This window comes from Neoarius graeffei, chromosome 9 (genome assembly GCF_027579695.1).
Source record: "Neoarius graeffei isolate fNeoGra1 chromosome 9, fNeoGra1.pri, whole genome shotgun sequence".
In the NCBI taxonomy this organism is placed as follows: Eukaryota; Metazoa; Chordata; class Actinopteri; order Siluriformes; family Ariidae; genus Neoarius; species Neoarius graeffei.
Window position 1 is genome coordinate 84,045,897 of NC_083577.1, and position 23,983 is coordinate 84,069,879.

The window sequence follows — 23,983 nt, forward strand, 5'->3', positions numbered from 1 at the left end:
CCAGCAGGTGGAGTTCTGGGTACTTTGGCTTGTGCGCATGATGCAATGAACTGGTTGATCTCAGTGAGCACGTTTTCCCACCAATATTTGTTCCAAAGCATCTGATGGGTGCGATGGCTGCCTGGGTGTCCTGTGGCAGGTGATGCATGTGCCCATGTGATGAGTCTGCTTCTGAGTTGTTTGGGCACATATAGTACACCTGGTGGAAGATTGTCGGGAGGTTGTTGGGGTTGAGAGTTTCTGATTTCTCTGTCTAGGTCCCAAGTGATGGACAGGATGAAGCATTGAGAAGGGAGGATGGAATATCAAGTCAAGTTGTCAAGTTTATTTGTATAGCACTTTTAACAATAAACATTGTCGCAAAGCAGCTTTACAGAATTTGAACGACTTAAAACATGAGCTAATTTTATCTCTAATCTATCCCCAATGAGCAAGCCTGTGGCGACGGTGGCAAGGAAAAACTCCCTCAGACGACATGAGGAAGAAACCTCAAGAGGAACCAGACTCAAAAGGGAACCCATCTTCATTTGGGTAACAACAGACAGCACGACTATAACATTAACAGTTTTAACATGAAGTCAGTTTCGTTGATGTTATAAACTCTTCATTGATGGAAACTTGAGTGCAAAACTGTTCATGACAACTGCAGTCCTAAACTTAGTAAGTCAACTGTAGTCCTCAGCCATAAAAGCACTGCTGTAAGAGTCCAGAGCGTCTTCCAAGTGTGACTTTCAACTGTCCATATGGGGCCATCCTCCACAGGAGCAATGCAATGAGACTCCAACCAGACACAGGGCACCAGGATGAATCAAGCAGGTCCGAGGAGCAGAAGAGGTCAGCATCTCGATCCCAGGACCAACATGTAACTCAGAGGGACAGATTTGTGGGGAAGGGGAGAGAGAGAGAGGGAGAGAAAACACAGGTTGTTAGGTACGCCCAATGTCACCTGAATAAGTAGGAACAGTATACATATTGCACTGAGTACAAGCAGGGACTCCAGCAACTAACTGTGACAGCATAGCTAAAAGGGGAAAGCCAGAAGGTAACACAGGCATGAGGGAGCCCCAGGACATAAAGCAGCCAGCCACTACACTGGCAAGAAACTCAAGCGAGCAAGCGAGTGGGACTGACAGCATCCATACATCCTAGTTTACCAAAACACTCTGTCTGAGGACCCTCCAGATCTACACCTTTACCTCATAAAACACCATTAACAAAAGGCTTGACTAAACAAATATGCTTTCAGCCTAGACTTAAACACTGAGACTGTCTGATTCCCAAACACTACTTGGAAGGCTGTTCCATAACCGGTGGGCTCTGTAAGAAAAGGCTCTGCCCCCTGATGTAGCCTTCACTATACGAGGTACCAGCAGATAGCTTGCACCTTTTGATCTAAGTAGGGGTGGCGGGTCATACAGGAGCAGAAGTTCACTCAGGTACTGTGGTGCGAGACCATTCAGTGCTTTAAAGGTCAATAGTAGTACTTTATAGGTTGACGTGGGGTGGCCTTGGGCTGAGGTGCCCTTGAGCAAGGTACCTAACTCCTGACTGCTCCCCTGGCACTGTGTGTGGCTGCCCACTGCTCTCGGTGTGTGTGCGCGTGTGTTCACTGCTTCAGATGGGTTAAATGCAGAGGATGAATTTCACTGTGCTTGAAGTGTACATGTGACAAATAAAGGTTTCTTCTCTTATAATCAATATGAAATTTGATTGGGAGCCAATGCAGTGTGGATAAGACAGGGGTGATGTGGTCATATTTTCTAGTTCTAGTAAGGACTCTTGCTCCTGCATTTTGAACTAACTGGAGCTTGTTTATGCACTTATTGGAACATCCAGACAGTAAGGCATTACAATAATCCAACCTGGAGGTAGCGAAAGCATGAACTAGTTTTTCCGCATCATGTAGTGACATTAAATTTCTTATCTTAGCAATATTTCTGAGATGAAAGAAAGCTATCCGGGTAATGTTATCAATGTGAGTTTTGAATGAAAGACTGGGGTCAATAATCACTCTGAGGTCTTTTACTGCTGCACATGAAGAAACAGAAAGGTCATCCAGAGTTACTGTGTAATCAGAAAACTTACTTCTAGCTGCATGTGGTCCTAGTACAAGTACTTCAGTCTTGTCAGAGTTAAGCAGAAGGAAATTAATAAGCATCCAGTGTCTAATGTCCTTCACACATTCCTCAATTCTATTAAGCTGGTGTCTCTCATCAGGTTTTGCAGAAACATACAACTGTGTGTCATCAGCATAACAGTGGAAACTAATACAATGTTTATGAATAATATCACCCAGAGGTAACATATATAAAGAAAAAAGCAGTGGACCCAAGACAGAACCTTGTGGAACACCAAACTTTACCTCAGTACATCTAGAAATATCACCATTGATATCAACATACTGATAACGATCAGTTAAATAAGAGCTGAGCCAGGAGAGAGCTGTCCCCTTAACTCCCACAACATTTTCTAGTCTATCCAGAAGAATGTAATGATCAATGGTATCAAATGCTGCACTAAGGTCAAGCAATACAAGCAGCGAGACACAGCCCTGATCAGACACCAACAGTAGGTCGTTTACTACTTTAACCAAAGCTGTCTCTGTGCTGGGGCGGCACGGTGGTGTAGTGGTTAGCGCTGTCGCCTCACAGCAAGAAGGTCCTGGGTTCGAACCCCGGGGCCGGCGAGGGCCTTTCTGTGCGGAGTTTGCATGTTCTCCCCGTGTCCGCGTGGGTTTCCTCCGGGTGCTCCGGTTTCCCCCACAGTCCAAAGACATGCAGGTTAGGTTAACTGGTGACTCTAAATTGACCGTAGGTGTGAATGTGAGTGTGAATGGTTGTCTGTGTCTATGTGTCAGCCCTGTGATGACCTGGCGACTTGTCCAGGGTGTACCCCGCCTTTCGCCCGTAGTCAGCTGGGATAGGCTCCAGCTTGCCTGCGACCCTGTAGAAGGATAAAGCGGCTAGAGATAATGTGATGTGATGTGTGTCTCTGTGCTATGATTAGATCTAAATCCTGACTGATACATTTCATGGATGTTATTCCTATGTAAATATGAGCATAACTGCTGTGCCACAGCTTTTTCAAGGATCTAATGGGATAGGCAGCAGAGTCCTGATAAGAGGGCAAAAAGATTCATGAGAGGGCATCAGCCTTAGTATTCTTGGAGCCAAGGCAGAAAGAGATGGTGAAATTGAATCTTGTGAATAAGATAGCCCATCTGGCCTGACGAGGGTTTAACCACTTGGCCTTCCGGAGATATTCTAGGTTCTTATTGTCTGCTAGGATTATGAACTGGTGATTGGCACCTTCCAACCAGTGGCGCCATTCTTCAAAGGCTAGTTTGATTGCGAGTAGCTCCCGATTCCCCATGTAATAATTTCTTTCTGCTAATGAGAGTTTCCTTGAAAAGAAGGCCACTGGATGAAGTTTCTGTTTCTCCCCAAAACATTGGGAGAGAACCACCCCTACCCCTGTGTCCGAGGCATCAACTTCCAGGGTGAAAGTCTTGGAAGGATCTGGATGCTGTAGGATGGGGGCAGAGGTGAAGGCTTTCTTGAGATGACAGAAGGCTTCTTCTGCTGTGGGGTTCCATTGAAGGTGCTTGAGCCCCTTCTTGAGAAGTGCTGTCAAGGGGGCGGCGATTGAGCTGAACCCTCTAATAAACCGGCGATAGAAGTTTGCAAAACCTAGAAAATGCTGAAGGTCTTTGATGGAAGTGGGAATGGGCCAAGATGTAACTGCAGAGACCTTTGACGAGTCCATACAAACTCCCTCAGAACTGATGATGTATCCAAGGAAGGAGATACACGTTTGATGGAACTCACATTTTCTGCTTTAACATAGAGATAATTCTGGAGCAGACGTTGAAGAACTTTTCTTACATGCTCTTTGTAGTAAATCCCTGATGTGGGTGGAGTACAGAAGCATGGCAGGCAGGAACTGAATTCTTGCAAACTTTATTTATTCTCAGCTTTGCAGTGCTATTCACACACACACACACACACACACACACACACACACACACACACACACACACATTAATTGATAGCAGGTGTAATGACTTAGCCACTTACCTTCCCTGACCCCGGCCTCCATTCACAAACTGCCGCTTGGCCATGCCCCCATTGCCACATACCCCCACCGCCCGACTCAGGCCAGGGAGCCATCCAGCCTGAAGCAGACTCCCCCCCCCAATGGGACAGGAAGTCCGCCACCACCATCTGTGCCCCTGGCCTATGGACTACCTCGAACTTAAACGGCTGGAGGGCGAGATACCAGCAGGTGATCCACGCACTGGCATCCTTCATGCGGTGGAGCCACTGGAGGGGCGCGTGGTCTGAACAGAGAGTGAAAGGGTGCCCCAGCAGGTAGTATTGGAGGGCGAGGACCACATATTTGATGGCAAGACACTCTTTTTCGATCGTGCTGTACTTGCTTTCATGCATCGAGAGTTTACGGCTGATGTACAGCACGGGGCGCTCCTCGCCCTCCACCTTCTGGGACAAAACAACCCCCAGCCCTCTGTCTGATGCGTCAGTCTGCAAAATAAAGGGGAGAGAGAAGTCAGGGGAGTGCAAAAGTGGCCCCCTACACAGTGCAGCTTTTACCTTGGAGAAAGCCTGTTGGCACTGCTCCATCCACTGGACCGGATCCGGAGCCCCCTTTTTAGTGAGATTGGTTAACGGGTTGGTGACATCCGAATAATTAGGTAGAAACCTACAATAATAGCCAGCCATCCCCAAGAACTGTCTCACCCCCTTTTTGGTTTTGGGCCTCAGGCAGGCCCATGACCCAAGTGGAACCCCAGATACCATACTTCCACCCACCCAATTGCACACTTCTTCGAGTTAGCTGTGAGACCTGCATGCCTCAGCGACTTTAGAACGGCCCTCAGATGTTTCAGGTGCCTCAGCCAATCATGGCTGTAGATTATTATGTCATCTAAGTATGTGGCTGCGTAGGCAGTGTGAGGGCAGAGGACCTTGTCCATGAGCCGCTGGAACGTAGCAGGTGCCCCAAATAACCCAAAAGGGAGTATGACAAATTGGTGTAATCCAAACGGTGTGGAAAAAAGTCGTTTTCTCTCAGGATAGAGAAGTCAAGGGGATCTGCCAATATCCCTTCGTTAGATCCAGTGTCGAATAAAAGCAAGCAGCGCCTAACCAATCAAGCAACTCATCAATGCGAGGCATTGGGTATGCATCAAATTTAGACACCACATTGACTTTTCTATAGTCCACACAGAACTGGACCAACCCGTCGGTCTTGGGAACCAGGACCACTGGGTTGCTCCAGTCAAAGTGGAACTCCTCAATTATGCCCATTTCGAGCATGGCCTTAAGTTCATCCTGAACCACCTTTTTCTTGTGTTCGGGCAAGTGGTAAGAGTGGCTATGCACTACCACCCCTGGGGGCACCTCAATGTGGTGTTCTATGAGGTGGGTACGACCGGAAAGGGGCGAAAACACATCAGAAAATTCCTTTTGCAACTTGGCCACCTCCGTGAGTTGGGCTGGTGAGAGGTGGTCTCTACAAGGGACCGGAGTGGTTCATGATGTTACTTTTTTACCTCCGGCCCCAGCTTCGCCTTCTCCAGGACTACCGATGCCAATGCCACGGGGACCTCCTCATTCCAATGTTTAACAGGTTGAGGTGGTAAATTTGCAGTGCCCTGCCCCTATCCATTTGCCTCACCTCATAGTCAATGTCCTGACTCGCCGTGTGACCTCGAAGGGTCGTTGCCACTTGGCGATTAATTTGGAGCTCAATGTGGGCAATAATATGAGCCCTTTATCTCCCAGTGTGAATTCTCTAAGGTGCTTACCCCTGTCATACAGCCAGATTTGATGTTCTTGTGCCTGCCGTAAATTCTCATGGGTTAGGTGCATGAGTGTGTGGAGTTTTGCATGCAGGTTGAGAAGGTATTGAATTTCATTCTTGTTAGGCGAAGGTCCCTCTTCCCAATTTTCCCGTAGCATGTCCAAAATGCCACACTGCTTACGCCCATATAATACTTCAAATGGTGAAAAACCAGTGGAGGGTTGCGAGACCTCTTGTACTGCAAATAACAGGGGCTCAAGCCATTTATCCCAATTACGTGCATCCTCACTTACAAATTTCCAAATTATGTTTTTGAGGGTTTGATTAAAATGCTCCACTAAGCCATCTGTTTGTGGGTGATAGATACTGGTGTGGATAGACTTAATCCCCAATAATCCATACAGTTTGTGTAGTGTGCGTGACATAAATGCAGTACCTTGGCCTGTCAGGATTTCTTTTGGTATCCCGACCTGGGAGATAATACAAAAGAGTGCTTCTGCAATACTGCGTGCAGAAATATTGTGGAGAGGCACTGCTTCTGGATATCGCATTGCATAGTCCACCAGAACTAAAATAAAGTGATAACCCCATGCTGACTGATCTAATGGCCTGACGAGATCCATACCAATTCTCTCAAATGGGATCTTGATTAGAGGGAGAGGGCGCAAAAGCACTTTTGGAGTAGCCATGGGATTTACTAATTGGCATTCGCGGCACGCTGCACACCACTGACGGACGTCCCCACGAATCCCTGGCCAATAGAACCGGGCCATTATTCTGGCTAGTGTTTTATCTTGCCCTAAGTGTCCAGTCATGGGATTAAAGTGAACCGCATGGAATACGAGTTCCATACGGCTCTTTGGGATCAACAACTGGGTTATTTCTTCACTAGTTTGAGTGTCCTGTGTCACTCGGTACAACCTGTCTTTAATAATAGCAAAATAAGGGAAGGCTGGTGTTGCGCTTGGCTGAAGAGTTTGACCATCGATTACTCTCACTTGGTCAATAGCAGGCTGTAGAGTCTCATCTCACGACTGCTTTAATGGGAAATCCTCAAGGGACTCCCTGAGAGAGGGAGGAGGAGCGGCTACTCCTCACTCCTCATCTCGCTCTGAAGCAGTGCTGACATAGATGGCTCTGTGACAGCTTCTCCAGTCAACGCCACACTGGGATCTTCCCATGACATACTAGTGCAGGACCCACTATGTGTTAAATATTCCATCATCTTTTTAAATCCTGGCCAATCAGTCCCCAAAATCAATGAGTGGGTGAGACAAGGATTAACCGCCACCTTTATTCTATGCATTTGGCCCCGGAATAGAATACGGACAGACACTAAGGGATAATTGTGAACTTCCTCTTGCACATACAACACTTTCACTGCTTGTGCTCTCCCCAATGCCTCACCTTGCACCAGGCGTTGGTGAATTGAGGTCTGATTACAACTGGAATCCACCAATGTGTGATATGTATCACCTTGAACATGTACCGGTATGCGATATGTTCCGGCCTGATTGGGGGCGGTCTCTGGTGTGTCAGGGCTCCAGATTACAGCTTCCACCCCCCTTGAGGAGCCCTGATTCTGGAGATGCTCTGGCTCCCCCCAGTGCCAGCATACCGGCTCAGGCTTTCCCTCTGCACTGGTGTTATGGGTGTCACTCACCTGAGGGGGGGAGGACACAGACACAGAAGAGGGAGACGGGAAAACACCACGGGTGCAACAAGCTGGCTGGGGAGGAGCCGGCCTCCGCCTCCATTTTGGGGGAATGGAGTGAGGACAAGAGCAAGAGAGAGGGGAGAGAGAGAGGGAGAAGAGAAATGAAGAGAGGCGCCTTCGCCTTGTCTGCCTGCCGTCAGAACCACCACCAGATGGTCCTCTGCCAACTCGATGGCTCATTGGAGTGATGCCAGGTGATGACACTGGACCCATTCCACCATTCCTTCCAGAAGCCAAGAGATGGACTGTTCCAGTGCTACCAGGTCGATGATCCTGTCGGTGTCGCAGTCTTCTGCCCTCAGCCACCGCCAGCAGGCATCCTGGAGTTGTTGGCCGAATGCAAACGGCTGGCCGACCTCTTCCAGTGTCAACTTCCCAAACCACTGGCGGTGTTGTTCCGGGGATTGGCCGACCCGCTGCAAGATGGCTGTTGGCAGGGAGCAGCTGTGCCGCAAGCTGCGCCTCACCAGTCAGGAGTGAGAGGAGGTGTGCTGCACGCTGCTCAAGTGGTCACCCCCACGTTTGGGCTGCTTGCTCGAAGAGAGTGATGAAGGCTTTGGGCTCGTCATGCAGGCCCATCTTCATGAGGGTGATGTGAGGGGAGTCCATGGCGGTGATGGTGGATGCCCCTGCTGATGCCAGCAGATGCCAGAACGCCTGGCGATCTTCCCGCTGGGCCAGCATCAAGGCTTCAAAGCGTTGCTCTTGCTCCTTCCAGAGGGTGGTCAGCGCTTGATGCTGGTTCTGCTGGGCAGCAGTGAGGGCATGGATTATCTCCATAAATGGGGAGGACTCCATGGGGTGGTTCCCTTCCATATTCAGGTCCCGGGTTTCAGCACCACTGTAGTAAATCCCTGATGTGGGTGGAGTACAGAAGCATGGCAGGCAGGAACTGAAGTTCTTGCAAACTTTATTTTTTCTCAGCTTTTCAGATTCACTCATGTGCTATTCACACACACACACACACACACACACACACACACACACACACACACACACACACACACATGTTCTGGTCAGGAGTCAGATCTTCTCTACTCTCCCCCTCCTTTTATGCTCCATCCCTGCAACAAACAAACACACACACACACACACACACACACACACACACACACACACACATTAATTGACAGCAGGTGTAATGACTTAGCCACTTACCTTCACAGACCCCACCCTCCATTCACAAACTGCCACTTGGCCATGCCCCCGTTGCCACACTCTTGATGACTTCCTTCGTCTGGGGAGTATATCAGGATGTCATCGGTATATGCAATAGCATATTTGCCCAGCATGTCACGTAGCACGTCGTTGACAAGGCACTGGAACACGCTAGGTGCCAAAGAAAGGCCATATGGCATTACCCATTATTCGAAGTGATCGGCGGTAGTGCTGAATGTGGTTTTCCATTCATCTCCCTTTTTGATCCTGATGAGATTGTATGCGTTGCGTAAATCAAGCTTCGAGAAGATTTTTGCTGATCTAAGTTGTTCCAGGGCTGCGGGAACAAGAGGAAGTGGATAAGGGAATTTCACTGATACCTGGCTCAATCCCCTGTAGTCAATACATGGGCAAAGGCCCCGCCTTGTTTTTCCACAAAGAAGAAGCCTGGTCTTCAAGGCTGGAGACCTTGAAGGGCAGATGTAACCCTGCTTGAGAGCCTCCTGAAAGTACTCTTCCATAGCTGCTTGCTCTTTCTGAGACAGAGGGTATATACACCCCCAAGGTGGTGACATACCTGGCAGGAGGCTAATCATGCAGTCATATGGTCTGTGAGGTGGCAGACCACAGGCTTTTCCCTTGCTGAAAACCTCCTTGAGATCCAGATAACATTCGGGAACATCGTCCAGAGTGTTCAGCTGAGGGCTTTCCACAGAGGTGGATGCAAAAGTGACTTGAGGACGAGCAATGCAGCCCTGAAAACATGCAGGTGACCACTGTAGAATGTCCTTGTTTTGCCATGAGATTAGGGGGTCGTGAAGCTGGAGCCAAGGGTAGCCAAGGATGAGATTGTGACCTACAGTAGTGGTGACATAGAATGAGAGAAGCTCTGAGTGTATGGCACCCACTTAGATGCAGAGAGGAGCTGTGCGAAGGGTGACAAAGCCATCTCCTATTGGTCCTCCATCGATGGTCCGAATGCTGAGTGCACTGTGAAGCGGGGTTGTTGGCAAGTTAAACTTCTTAATGATTGTGTTGCTGATGAAGTTCCCCTCTGCCCTTGAATCCATGAAAGCAGAGAGGATATGGGTAGAAGTAGCCAATTTAAAAAGTACTGGAACCTTGAAGGATTTGGAATTGAACCTTCATATCGGACTTACATTGTGTGGAGGACCCTCTGTAGGAGATGAGCAAGAAAGACAAATGGAACAGCAATTGAGCTGGTGTTCAGGGCTACCACAGTAGAAACACAGACCCTCCTTCCTCCTCCTGGTACGTTCAGAGAGAGTTAGGCGGGTGCATGAGACGTCCATGGCAGAACTGTCCTCCGAAACTGAATCCGGTTTACCACTCTCCTGTAGGGAGGGTCAATGAGCCAAGAGATTACTAAAATGAATTGCGAGGTCAATGAGAGAATCGAGCGTGAGTTGTTCATTACGGCAGGCGAGTTCACTCGGAATCTCAGGGCGCAAACCTTGGTGAAATACAGCCTTCAGCATGGGATCATTCCATCCACTAATGTCTGCCAGTGTTCTGAATTCCAGAGCATACTTGGTCACGCTTCTGGAGCCCTGTGATATGGTGAGTAAACTTTCACCTACTTCAATCCCCTCGGGTGCATGGTCAAAAACTCTTTTGAACAGAGTGAGAAATTGCTCACAAGACTTAGTTGGCTCGCTGCCTTTACTTCAAACTGCACTGGCCCATTGCAGCACTTTTCCCATAAGGAAGGAAAGGAATATGGCAATCTCATGCTCGTCAGACATGCTAGGCATAGCAGTGAAGTACATGGAACATTGAAGAAGGAAGCCTTTACAGGTGAGTGGGGCTCCGGTGAATTTCTCCAGAGCCAGAAGTTGTAGTACTGGGCTCGGATATGACTCAGAATACATTAGGAGGGCCTGTGACATCACAGTTGCTAGTTGGGCCATTTTGGTGTTGAGGTCAGCTAGCATCTGCTGATGCTCTTCTAATAGCCTGAACTGCTCTCAACGTCCTTGGGCATTGAGAGCAGTTCGCTTTGCCTCTTCTGCTACATCCATGGTGGCAAAGTATCCTGTCACGGTGCAGGCACTTATGGATATATGCACAGAAGAGTGACGAGGAGCAAACAGTAACAGAGCCAAAATGAGAGGTGAAAATCAGAGTCATAGAACTAGCGAGGGTCAGGCGATCAGCAAACAGCATTAAGGGGGAAAGACAAAGAGCGAAAATGGAAAATAGACAAGCAAGAGTCAGAAGAACAAGTCAGTCAGAAAACAACAAGGCTTGGTATGCACTGATATAGGCAGAACAATACTTCACAATGGAGTGGTGTGAGAGAGAGGTTTACATAGGCAGGGGGACTAATTGGCACGTGCATCAGATAGACTCTCGGGTCCACTCCAGACAGCACGCGCTCCAAGCGGACTCTCACGCGCGCTGTAAACAACTCGCACCTGCACAGGATTAAGGCACGATCAGCGTGCCTATATAAAAACTGTGAAAACCCACTTACTTTGCAAAGTATTGAGGTGCATTGCTGACACATTACTGAGCCTTATTTCCTCGCTTGGTTTCCTGATCCCTGATTTCCTGTTTCTCGTCTTTGATTCTGCTGAGTCTACGATAGCCTGTTTGTGCCTCGCTCGACCTATCGCCTGTTTCACCGTTTTATGATTTTGCCTCCTGTTCTGGATTGTTTACCTGTCTTCACTTGTATTAATAAACACACCTTATGTACTTACATCCATCTCCCAACCATCTCTGACAGAATACTTCACACTCCCTGATAAAGAGAAGCACATTCACCTGTTCATATGGCATGTTCAGGAACAAACTAATGTTAATGGCGCTAAAACAGCCACTGTCAAATGGTGCAGTTGGAGTGTTGGACTCAGACTCAACTCAGATCAATAGTGGACTTGACTCGGACTCGACTCAATTTTTTTTTTCATGACTTGGACTTGACTCGGATTTGAGACTGGATTCGGACTCGAGGTTTAGTGACTTGACTACAACGCTGTATTCCATAAATGTTAAACTCCTCCATACAGCAAGCGTTTTCATATTAATGACAATATATTTTTCTTATTTAAATAACACATTTAAAAAATCTATTAGTCTAAGATTTTGTGGCATGTTCACTATACAATGTGAAGTAGCTCTCTTTATGAATGAGCTGCTAACATACTGTACAATCAATAATGTATTGGAATGAGCACATTAATATAAACCTTTAATTCGTTTTGCGTCCCAAACTACTGTTTGATCTGCTCTTAGAGAAAAGGAATCAACACCTTCTAAACTAAACATAACTGAAAATTCAGCAGTGCTCTGATATAAAAAGAAGTAATGGCTTAAAAGTGAAACAAGAAATGATGGTCAAACAACATTTTTCTATTCACATGATTTGCATCAGTAGATTTGGCCTTGAGCACACAAAAGACACACAAAATTCAATGTGTTGTTGTGTGCAAATGTTTGGTTTGATGTGTGTCTGTGTGTTTGTGTGTTGTTTTGGAAAGCTGCCAGAATGCATTTTTTATATCGAGAGAAAGTGTGGCGTTTTAAATTACATGTTGACGCAATGTGAGCCCACAGAAAGAAAAGAGCATTTAGTTCTTCAAGGCGTATGAGGTAGGAAGCTCTCCAAATGGTGCTGAGGTACTATTTACAATCCAAATTTCAGTCTTATATTAATTATGGGTTTTCTGTTTTTTATTTTTATACAGGGTGGTGTGTATTCACCTTTTCCCCTTTAACTTTTCCATATTTTGCATGTTTTGTGGTGTTAGAACCTGGATCTGAAACGGACTTAATTGGAATTATATGGGGTGGCATGGTGGTACTGGCACATCTGATTAGGATGCCTCCTGGGCGCTTTCCTTTGGAGGTTTTTTGGGCACGTCCAACTGGGAGGAGACCTCGGGGTAGACCCAGAACATGCTAGAGAGATTATATATCTCATCTGGCCTGGGAGCACCTTGGGATCCCCCAGGAGGAACTGGAAAGCGTTGCTGGGGAGAGCTACACCTGGAATATCCTGCTTAGCCTGCTGCCACCACGACCCAACTTCAGATAAGCGGAAGAAAATGGATGGATGGATGGATGGATGGATGGATGGTGGTGCAGTGGTTAGCACGGTCACCTCATGGAAAGAAGGCTCTGGGTTCAAACCTGGCAGCTGATTGGGGTCTTTCTGTGTGGAGTTTGCATGTTCTCCTTGTGCCTGTGTTGCTTTCCTCCCACAGTCCAAAGATATGTAGATTAGGTCAGCTGGCTACTCTAAATTGCCTATAGGTGTGAATGTGAGTGTGAATGGTTGTTCGTCTCTGTGTTAGCCCTGCAATAGATTGGTGACCTACCCAGGGTGTATCCCGCCTCTCACCTGAAGTCAGCTAGGATTGGCTCCGGCTTCCCCTATGGATGGATAATGGATGGATGGAATTGTATGTCATGAAATTACACAAACAATTCCATAACATTGAAGTGCGGCAGGAGAGGGGGCTCAATATAGATTGTAAAATTATTCCCAGTTAAGTCCAAAAAATCAAAGTCCTTCCCATGCCAGAAGCTGGTCTTCCCAGGCAATCTCCTGTACCAGTACTAACCAGGCCTCTTAAGGCATATTGAATGGCACTGATCTCTACTTCTATAGCCATCAGCCTCTTGCTTCTTATACAGCTAGGGTTACAGTGGGGGGCTAGTCCTCTGGTAACCACAAGAGTTTGACTTCCCCACTCATATCCGTATTGTAGCATGCCTTGCCAGATGACAGTAGGTAACCATTTTTATGATGGTCTTTGGTATGACCCGACCGCAAGTAGAACTCATGATCTCCTGATTGAGAGGCAGACACTAACCACTAGGCCAACTCGTGGTCAGTTAAGTCCAATTAAGTCAGTTCCAGGTTGTAGCATCATAAAATGCAAAAACGATCAAGGGAGATGATTACTTAAGCAACACACTGTGATTCTCTTAGTATTTTATAAATTGGACAATTCCTGGACATGGTCTGGGCTTTAAAACTGCTGTGGAAAATAGTGTTAGCCAGTGACTCAAATTATCCCAGTTTGGTCATTGTATCATACCAACAATAAAAATAGGTACCCTATGGGTACATGTGGCTACTGCTTATAAATAAAATAGTTTTCTGATACCATGTCCATACAGTAAATATAGCATATATACATATTATCAATGATACGCACCTCATCTCTTGCAAGCATCACCAAGCTGTGAGCAACATCAGGGCTTGGAGTATTTTGGTTACCAATTTTGTTTACTATGTTTTGTTCAAAATACAGTGCTGTGAACTAGATCTATTTTCAAAATAGTAATAAAGAAAGCACTTGTTCATGAATTGTCTTTAGCATTATTTAGTATTAATGAGCACATTTTGTTTCACAAGTGTAGTGTAAAGACTCTAAAATAAAATTTAAAAAAAATTAAGCGAATAGCAGAAGTTTGATATCAGATTTTCAATATATCTGCCAAAAAGCTCAAAAAAACTTACAAAACCTTTCATTTGACCTTTCAGAAGGACCAAGCAAAAGCTGTAATAATTAAAAGGTAACTTTTCTTAAAATAAACACTACTTACTTGATATCGAATCAGTAGTCTTGGCAAACCACAAGGTGAATTTCGTTTATCTTTTTATCTGCCGATTATCTTCCGATACTACGAAGTTATAACGATGTTTCTCTTATTTTGTTTCTGGGTCTGATTGGTTCTGAAGTTTATCAAGAAGTAGAACGGGTAATCAAAGTTGATCAGGATAAGTGCTGATTGATTACAAAGTTTCGCAGTTGTTACACTTATTCTTACATTCTTACAACACGATGACATAGTGGCTTCACCACTTGTTCTTGTGTACCTTTGATAACGCGAGATCAACTGTTCGTATTGCGAGATCATGATTCGCTGTTCTGGTGATTGTAATGCTTATGCATATGCGCAGTGCGCTATTGTTACACTCATTCTTACATTCTTACAACACAATGACATAGTGGCTACTGCCTCACTTCTATGAGGCAGTAGCCACAATAACTCATCATCATCATCATCATCGACACAACAGTGCAAATTAATCAACACTGTTTCACACCTCAGGTTAGTTGTGTTGTGTATCTTGATTGGATGCAGAGGATTCTGCTGGCTCAGGTTGATAGACACCAGATTATCCTGAAGGTCTTGTTCAATCGAGGTGAGAGAGAGGGAACCAGACTCCACATAACTAAAACAGTCAGGGAAGGTAGGTAACACGGCAGGTTAGGCATCTTGTGGAAATGTCATTTCTAAGTGAAAAATACGAAACAAAACAATGGACATCTGAGTCACATTTCTTTGCTGGAAGCTCAATATTGGATATTGAGTGGCTCGATAGTTAAGAGCTCTGGGTTACTGATCAGATGGTTGGGATCCAAGCCCCAACACCACCAAGCTGCCACTGTTGGGTCCTTGAGCAAAGCCCTTAACCCTCAAGAACACTGTACCATGGATGATCCTGCGCTCTGGCCCCCAACTTCCTAATAAGCTGGGATATGCAAAGAAAATAATTTCACTGTGCTGTAATGTATATGTGACAAATAGAGGCTTCTTATAGTGTTGTAAAAATATGATCAGCATTGCCATCAGGCTTGAGAGATATGACAGCTCCATTATATAAAAGTCCATAGGGTACAGATAAGATCCTGTTTATACCCACTTGAGTATCAGGATGATATGCGTGGAAAAATGCAGGTGTAACTTCACTGAACAGACATTTAATGCACATCACACAAACTATTTCAAGAAGTGTGATATGTATTTCAGCTGGATGTTATTCAAGTGGACAGAAATATCCATGTGTCTCTCCAAGCCATATGTAATAACTAAACTCCTTCTAGCATATTATGTCTTAAAGCATATGGTCAATGTCCTCCATCCAGGGTTCCTACACATTTTCCATTTCAAAATTCCATACTTTTTCCATACTCAAATTTCACAGTACATTTTTCAGACCATAGTTGACATCACATTACAAATAACTAGATGTTTATTCTTTAAATTAATTATTTTAAAATCTCATCTCATTATCTCTAGCCATTTTATCCTGTTCTACAGGGTCGCAGGCAAGCTGGAGCCTATCCCAGCTGACTACGGGCGAAAGATAGGGTACACCCTGGACGAGTCGCCATGTCATCACAGGGCTGACACATAGACACAGACAACCATTCACACCTATGGTCAATTTAGAGTCACCAGTTAGCCTAACCTGTATGTCTTTGGACTGTGGGGGAAACCGGAGCACCCAGAGGAAACCCATGCAGACACGGGGAGAACATGCAAACTCCGCACAGAAAGGCCCTCGTTGGCCATGGGGCTCGAACCCGGACCTTCTTGCTGTGAGGCGACAGTGCTAACCACTACACCACCGTGCCGCCGATTTTAAAATCCAACTGTTAATATGTATGTTACATTATGAGTATGTAAGCTAGTGTGTTGCCGAATAATTGTCAGAAGCAAGCGAGTAATTGTTGATATAATATTCTTTCATAGGGCCCAAAATTTCTAGTGGCACCCCTGTGGCATGGTATTGTAGCTCATACAAATCAATTACAACCAAACCCAGACAAGTTCAACGCACAGCATTTTATTCAAGCTGCAATACTAAAATAATGCTGTGTTATTCTGTGTTTGGGGCAGCACGGTGGTGTAGTGGTTAGCACTGTCACCTCACAGCAAGAAGGTTCTGGGTTCGGGCCAAGCAGCCGACAGGGGCCTTTCTGTGTGGAGTTTGCATGTTCTCCCTGTGTCTGTGTGGGTTTTCTCTGGGTGCTCTGGTTTCCCCCACAATCCAAAGACATGCGGTTAGGTTAACATGGGGTGGCCTTTGGCTGAAGTGCCCTTGAGCAAGGCACCTAACCCCCAACTGCTCCTTGGGTGCTGTAGCATAGCTGCCCACTGCTCTGGGTATGTGTGTGTGCTCATTGTTCACTTGTGTGTGTGCATGTGTTTGTTCGCTGCTTCAAATGGGTTAAATGCAGAGAGGAATTTCAGTGTGCATGTGACAAATAAAGGCTTGTTCTTCTTCATGTAAATTTGAAAAACTAAACTGATATCTTCTACCCGTAGCAATAACAGGAGGGATGTTGATGTACAACTCATCAAAAGAAAAGAGAACAGAAGTCCACTGACTTTGCTTCAAGGAATATTAGATGGAGTAACATACACACACACACACACACACACACACATGATATCTGCCATCGTTCATGCCTGGGGGCAGCACCACAACACCAGCAAAACTTGCCAGCTCTCAGCAAACTTGCAATTACCCATTCTTACATTTGTAGTGTTGCAGTGTGCATTCGCACCAAGGTTTTTTGGTTCTACATACAGTAGGTACAATGTAGCCCAAAGTGCTAATGTCAGATAGTTCACTGATGGCAAATGCCACAGAAATCACCTCAGACACATCGCACGCACATCTTGCCTCACTTAAATTCAAGGCCATCAAACTCACACTGGTTTGAGCATTTTGGCTTAATTTTATATTTTAGAAAAGAAAGTAGGGGCAATAGACTGGAAACAGAAATATTCTTTCCATACTCTAGTTTCCTTTTTCCATACTTATCCAGACCTGGAAATTACTAAAATCAAATTCCATACTTTTCCATACTGCATAAGAACCCTGTCCATCACCACCAAACAATGATCATGGAAAACACATCTAGTTGGTGATTAAATGGTTTATTGGTCTCTTTCCAGAGATTTGAAATGGCATTAAAAATCAGGATTTTCGATGAAGCTATGCAGGAGCTGTCTTCTGCATAACATCACTGGAAAGTGATAGCAATACTGGAAGTTTGTCATTAACTTTTTATTTATATGCAAGTGTATATGTCATGTAAAATTTTAGTAAGATCATGTAAGATCTGACTATCTTGTCTTTATCCTTTTCTCCTTTTGGTCAGTGTTGTATTCATAAAGTAACTTCCAATAGTGTCGAGGAATTTGAGATAGTAAACACTTTGGATATGAGGGACAGTGTTATGGTGATGATACACAGGGCAACTTTTTGGGCAATGTTGCCGAGCAATGTTGCTGGGCAATTGCGTTTTGACTCTTTTCTATTGAGATTGGGCAACATTGTTTCTTTCTGAATGGTTTTGATAATCTCTGGCAACTTTTTGAGATAAGCCAATCAGAACGCGAGTATCGAGTCATGTGACCTCCGGTGAGGTTTGGATCAGAAATTTCAAACAAATATGGCGGCCGCTCAGTGTCAGTGGAGTGAAGAGATGGAGAGACTCCTCATCTGTTTTTACGCCGGTAAGTTGTTATTTTAATATTCTATATGGAGGAATTTACCTCACCAAAGCTCTAAAAAACAACAGACAGCTTGATTAAATGGTCACAGCAAAAATTAAGACATCGATTTTTTTTAGCTAACTGTAAACTGCCGTTGCTAACTGTTGTTGCCCATTGTTAGTTGCCCTGAAAAGTTGCCCTGTGTCTCACCTAGTTGCCCGTTGCCAGCAACATTGCTCGGCAACATTGCCCAAAAAGTTGCCCCGTGTATCATCACCATTACTCTCTCCCCTGTCAATCAGAATGACACTAACCAATTGTGGGCGTCTGCAAGCTCATGTATGAGACAGATGATAGTCAGCACTTTCCTCTGAGTGTTTAGCTGCCCTGTAATGTTGTATTAATAGCAGTTTTTAAAGATGCAGTGACTTCCTTTGTCTTGATGGAAGCTCATGCTAGCCATTGACTAGCTGTCATGTAATCAAGGAGTGACAGCTAGTGGGTAGGAATTGCAAATAACAAAGTCAAGGGGAAACTCTCCTACTGACCACCACTGCAACAACATACCTGTAGTACCCCAAAGATTTTACTAAAAATTCACTTATAGCTTTTCTTATGGTTTTACCTGGAGTATCCCAGCTGTTTGCAGGCAGAGAAGCCCAGCTCAGACTCCCATGTTTCTGAACACACAGTGCTCCAGACTCCTCCATTTAACACCTGCAGCACTGAACTCTTCCCACTAACACGCACTACACAACACAGTAGGAATGAGTTATATTAGGTTTAGCATCCAACTTTTTGTATTTATGCCTTGCTGCAGGAATGCATATTGATTGGTCACTGAGAGTAGCATTGTATGCACCACAGCTGAGCTCATCTTCGCCATGTTCACAGTCAATGTGTCCATCACACTGTGCAGAGATACTGACACAGACCGATGAGCTGCACCGGAACTTCCCTCTACAGCTCAGGCCCACTGCGATGGGAGAAAAATGTGGAGATGAGAGACTATTTGATCATTTCACCTGAATACTGTAAATTCTTACTTTCAAAGATCTGTTGCTGTAATCATAAAGGCTGCCCTATGATCATATCAGGACTCTCATTCACAATATATTCATTTGTGAACACTTAAATAAATGAACTGAGCAAGAGCAATAACTTTTACAGGACATAATAAATGCCTAATGATGTCATTTTTTGCATTATTTAATGCCATCAGTACATCACTAGTCAGATGATACAGATATCTGAGACCACAGAACTTAATCAGACTGTTTATCCACAGCTCCAGTCATCTCCAAGTTTTAGATCTGTGGCCTTTGGGTTGTGCAATATAATCATGGCTGTTAATTATTCACATTGGCAGTGGCCAGTAGGTGCCGCTGGACAGGCCGAGGAGTCATACACTCACCTCCCAGACCGATGCCAAGGACAAAGATAACAATGAGCAATATGCAGACACCAATTAAAAGCTCCATTCTTCGTGCAAATAAACGACCTCTGAGTGTTTTGTCTTCTGCTTGATCACCTTTAAGTGGTGGAAATTAGAAAGGGTAAAAGTACATTACAATAACACATATACATTTTACAATGCACATCTTCTGCACTCTTAGAAAAAAAGTTAAAAATCTAAAACCCATAAGTGTTCTTTGGCTTGTCCCATGTAGAAACCATGTAGCAGAGTGTTTTTCCTATCAGAGAATGCTCCAAGAGGAACCAATTTAGGAAGCAAAGAACCATTGACCTTCTATTCAAAGATCTTTAAAGAGTATTGAGGGTAGAAATACAAGAGTAACTGAAAGAAATGTGAATGAGGAATTGGACAGAGGTGACTAAAAGATTAGATTTTATTATTGGTTTTGCTCTATGACCATGATTTTCAGAGGTTGATGGATGTTTTATATCTTTGTGAGTATTACCCGACCACACTGAAACCATGCCATGTGGAAATGCAATGCATATCAGTCTTAGTTTTTCATTGTGTGATGTGAAGAGAACTGTGAGTTGGCCTAGTGGTTAGCATGTCTGCATAGGTAAACAATTGAATTGTTAAATAAGATTGCATACAGTGGGCCGCATGGTGGTGTAGTGGTTAGCACTGTTGCCTTACAGCAAGAAGGTTCTGGGTTTGAGCCTGGCGGCCGATGGGGGCCTTTCTGTGTGGAGTTTGCATGTTCTCCCCGTGTCTGCATGGGTTTCCTCTGGGTGCTCCGGTTTCCCCCACAGTCCAAAGACATGCAGGTTAGGGTAATTGATGGCTCAATTGACCATAGGTGTGAATGTGAGTGTGAATGGTTGTTTGTCTCTATGTGTCAGCCCTGCGATGACCTGGCAACTTGTCCAGGGTGTACCCTGCCTCTCACCCATAGTCAGCTGGGATAGGATCCAGCTTGCCTGTGATCCTGTACAGGACAAGCGGTTATAGATAATGGATGGATGGATTGCATACAGCAGATCTTGATTTCTGGTTGAACCTGTCTTAATGCTTGTAAGTGTTGATATGGAATCACTACGTATTAATATATTTCACCGGTCTACCTGTTCAGTGCGACCACAAGTTGGCTTAGTGGTTAGCATGTCCGCCTCTCAACCAAGAGATCGTGAGTTCTACTCGTGGTCAAGTCATACCAAAGACCATCATAAAAATGGTACCTACTGTCATCTGGCAAGGCACACTGCAGTACAGATATGAGCGGGAAGTCAAGCTCTTGTGGTTACCAGACGTCTAGCCCCCCATTGTAACCCTAGCTGTATGAGGCCAAGGGCTATAGAAGCAGAGATCAGCACTGCCCAATGTGCCTTAAGGGCCTGGTTAGTACAGGGATGGGAGACTGCCTGGGGAGACTGGGTCTTGGCACAAGAGGGACTTTGATGTGAAGAGAATGTGCCTCAGTGAAAATCAAATAATTTCATTGTTTTGCATCTTGTTCAAGCACAAACCAGAAAACAATACTAAAGAATTACATTGCATACATTTTAATGATAAAATCATGCCACACCACATCAAAAGGCATTAGTCATCTTTGGTTCATTTTCCTTTTCAAAAAGTGACTTTCTTTTTCGAAAAATATACACCGAAAAGGTGCCATCAGGAAATTAGCATTGCTTTTAGAGGTAAGTTTAGATTTCAGAGGTAAGCTAAAGGTATCAGAAATTGCATTTCTTTGTGTTGCATATGTTTTATTGTCCATACTGATATGAGCATGAATACTTGCAAAAGTTGAGGACAAGGGTAAGGAGCATGAACATGAAATGATTTTGGACTGTCTTAGTTTTGTTCCATGATATTCAAGTTGTCCCAAGGATCACATGAAAACACTTTAATCTTTGTGCTTTTACTGACCTGACAGGAAGGGCTGAACTTTAGTAACAGGCATTCCTGGACTTGAACATTGTGCTTGGAAATTGTTGGTAGAGTCTGTCTGACAGTCTGTCTGCTCTACATTCTCAGAGCCTGGGTTATTGGTGCTGTTTTCTGCTGATATGCTGACATTGTGGCTCTCGAGGGGAGGAGTGGGAGCTGGAAGGTCTTGATCTCCAACAGACACCACCTCTAATTTTGCACTTTCCATTTGCTGTGTCTCTGCAACCTGTGAAAAGAATCTGGATTTTAAAGGGAAAGGATGGCATGGCTATGGATTGGATGGACTTCAGTTCATATGGATAAAAATGGTTATGCTTGACCACACTCCTACCTGTTCGTGGGGAACTTCACTCTCTCCTCCACCTGTTTGTGGAACCTCTACAACTCCATCCTCAAGGTCGGCTCTGGCCTCCGCCTCTGGGTCAGCCATGATTACTTTCACAAATCCAAAGCCATTAGGACTAAATGTGATTAAAGATAGTACAGATTTTTTTTTTTTTGGGGGGGGGGGGGGGGCCTGAAACAATTCCACATGCAAATGAATGGACAAGCATTACTCTATTTATTAAAATCCAGCTTTTAAGCTATGTTATCTTTGCACAGTCTGAGGAATATATTTAGGTTGGTCTATTTTGTATCACATGCACTATGATAAAATTTGTCAGTGGCACAGTACATTTTGGGAAAAAAAACCCCAAAAACATCATAATGCAAACATCATATCTTCGCAAATAAAAATATCTTGAATATGGGCAAATGTATGTAATATTTCTTATTATGATATTATTATAAACCTATATAATATTATTTAGCATGACAGAAGCTTTTACACATTTCAAGCTTTACTTTTTTTAATCAGACTATGATCAGATATTTTTTATTATTTCTAGAAATAAATGTGATCTGCCAATAGAGCAAGATTATTTTAGGCTATTTCACACTTTCTTCCTCATGTCCGCTCAGGGAGTTTTTCCTTGCCACCATGATCTCTGCCTTGCTAATTAGGGCTACATTTATACATATAAAATTTATATGAAGAATTTATATACTTCTCTAAATCTGCTTTGTGACAATGTCTATTGTTAAAAGTGATATACAAATAAAATAAAATGAAATTGTATTATTGTATTAGTAAAAGAAAGTGTAGAAATAGATTTCATAAATATATTTTAGTTTAGTGGGCGGCACGGTGGTGTAGTGGTTAGCGCTGTTGCCTCACAGCAAGAATGTTCTGGGTTCAAGCCCCGTGGCCGGTGAGGGCCTTTCTGTGCGGAGTTTGCATGTTCTCCCCGTGTCCGCGTGGGTTTCCTCCGGGTGCTCCGGTTTCCCCCACAGTCCAAAGACATGCAGGTTAGGTTAACTGGTGACTCTAAATTGACCGTAGGTGTGAGTGTGAATGGTTGTCTGTGTCTATGTGTCGGCCCTGTGATGACCTGGCGACTTGTCCAGGGTGTACCCCGCCTTTCGCCTGTAGTCAGCTGGGATAGGCTCCAGCTTGCCTGCGACCCTGTAGAAGGATAAAGCGGCTAGAGATAATGAGATGAGATGAGATTTTTAGTTTATTAAGGGGCAGCATGGTGGTGTAGTGGGTAGTACTGTCGCCTCACAGCAGGAAGGTCCTGGGTTCGAGCCCCGTGGCTGACGAGGGCCTTTCTGTGCGGAGTTTGCATGTTCTCCCCGTGTCCGCGTGGGTTTCCTCCGGGTGCTCCGGTTTCCCCCACAGTCCAAAGACATGCAGGTTAGGTTAACTGGTGGCTCTAAATTGACCATCGGTGTGAGTGTGAATGGTTGTGTGTCTCTATGTGTCAGCCCTGCGATGACCTGGCGACTTGTCCAGGGTGTACCCCGCCTCTCACCCATAGTCAGCTGGGACAGGCTCCAGCTTGCCCGCGACCCTGTACAGTGGTTACAGATCATGGATGGATGTAAGCTTGAGGAAATACTTTAGGAAATACTGGATAAATATGATTATGTTTATTCTCACTTTCTAAGGTGTTATTTTTCTGCAATGCATGGCCAACATCCTAAAGGAATCTTCAGTTTGTCTCTTAAAGGTTATATGTGGAACCCTATAACAGAGTATTACTATTGCAATTTCAGAAATAAAAAGGTTAAAATAAAACTGTACTTTTCCTTGTTGCTGAGGTGGTACCATGAAGTCTACATCTTTTTGTACAATTAGTATGTATCTTTCTCAGCCATTGCCATTCCCAAGCCCAGATGAGAAAGGAGGAGGGTTGGGTGGATAGATCTCCAATAGGAGAACATACGATGTCTGGTAGTGAAAGCCATATTCATATGGAAGCTGACAGACTGAAGACTACCAAGACCACCATCACCATGGGAAAATAGAATGTCAGAACCATGTATGAAGTGAGAAAAACAATCCAAGTTGTTGCCGACATGAGGAGATACAACCTTGCCATTCTAAGAACCAGAGGGATTGGTTGCAGTCAAGAGGCTTGCCACAGGAGATTTGCTTCTGTTCTCAGGTCATGATGAAGTTAACCTGCTCTACAGTAGCTCTGATGCTGTCCATGACAGCCTAGAGAATGCTCATCAGGTGGAAGGCATATGGCCCACAGGTCATCACAGCTTGCTTCCATATCAAAAAGAGAAAGCTGAACATGGACATCATACAG

General features: G+C 44.7%; 1 protein-coding gene across 1 annotated transcript in view; it reads right to left on the reverse strand.

Annotated features, from left to right (window-relative positions):
* The window catches only part of tmprss3a (transmembrane serine protease 3a), a 46,814-nt gene extending 25,043 nt beyond the window's left edge, over nucleotides 1-21,771 (reverse strand). The window contains exons 1-6 of the mRNA XM_060930595.1: nucleotides 21,673-21,771; nucleotides 21,321-21,567; nucleotides 19,389-19,493; nucleotides 18,837-18,950; nucleotides 18,600-18,723; nucleotides 14,787-14,915 (exon numbers count right to left, since the gene is read on the reverse strand). Coding sequence (XP_060786578.1) covers nucleotides 14,787-14,915; nucleotides 18,600-18,723; nucleotides 18,837-18,950; nucleotides 19,389-19,493; nucleotides 21,321-21,567; nucleotides 21,673-21,771 — 818 coding nt within the window. The remainder of the gene's footprint in view (nucleotides 1-14,786; nucleotides 14,916-18,599; nucleotides 18,724-18,836; nucleotides 18,951-19,388; nucleotides 19,494-21,320; nucleotides 21,568-21,672) is intronic.
* Between the last annotated feature and the right edge of the window lie 2,212 nt (nucleotides 21,772-23,983).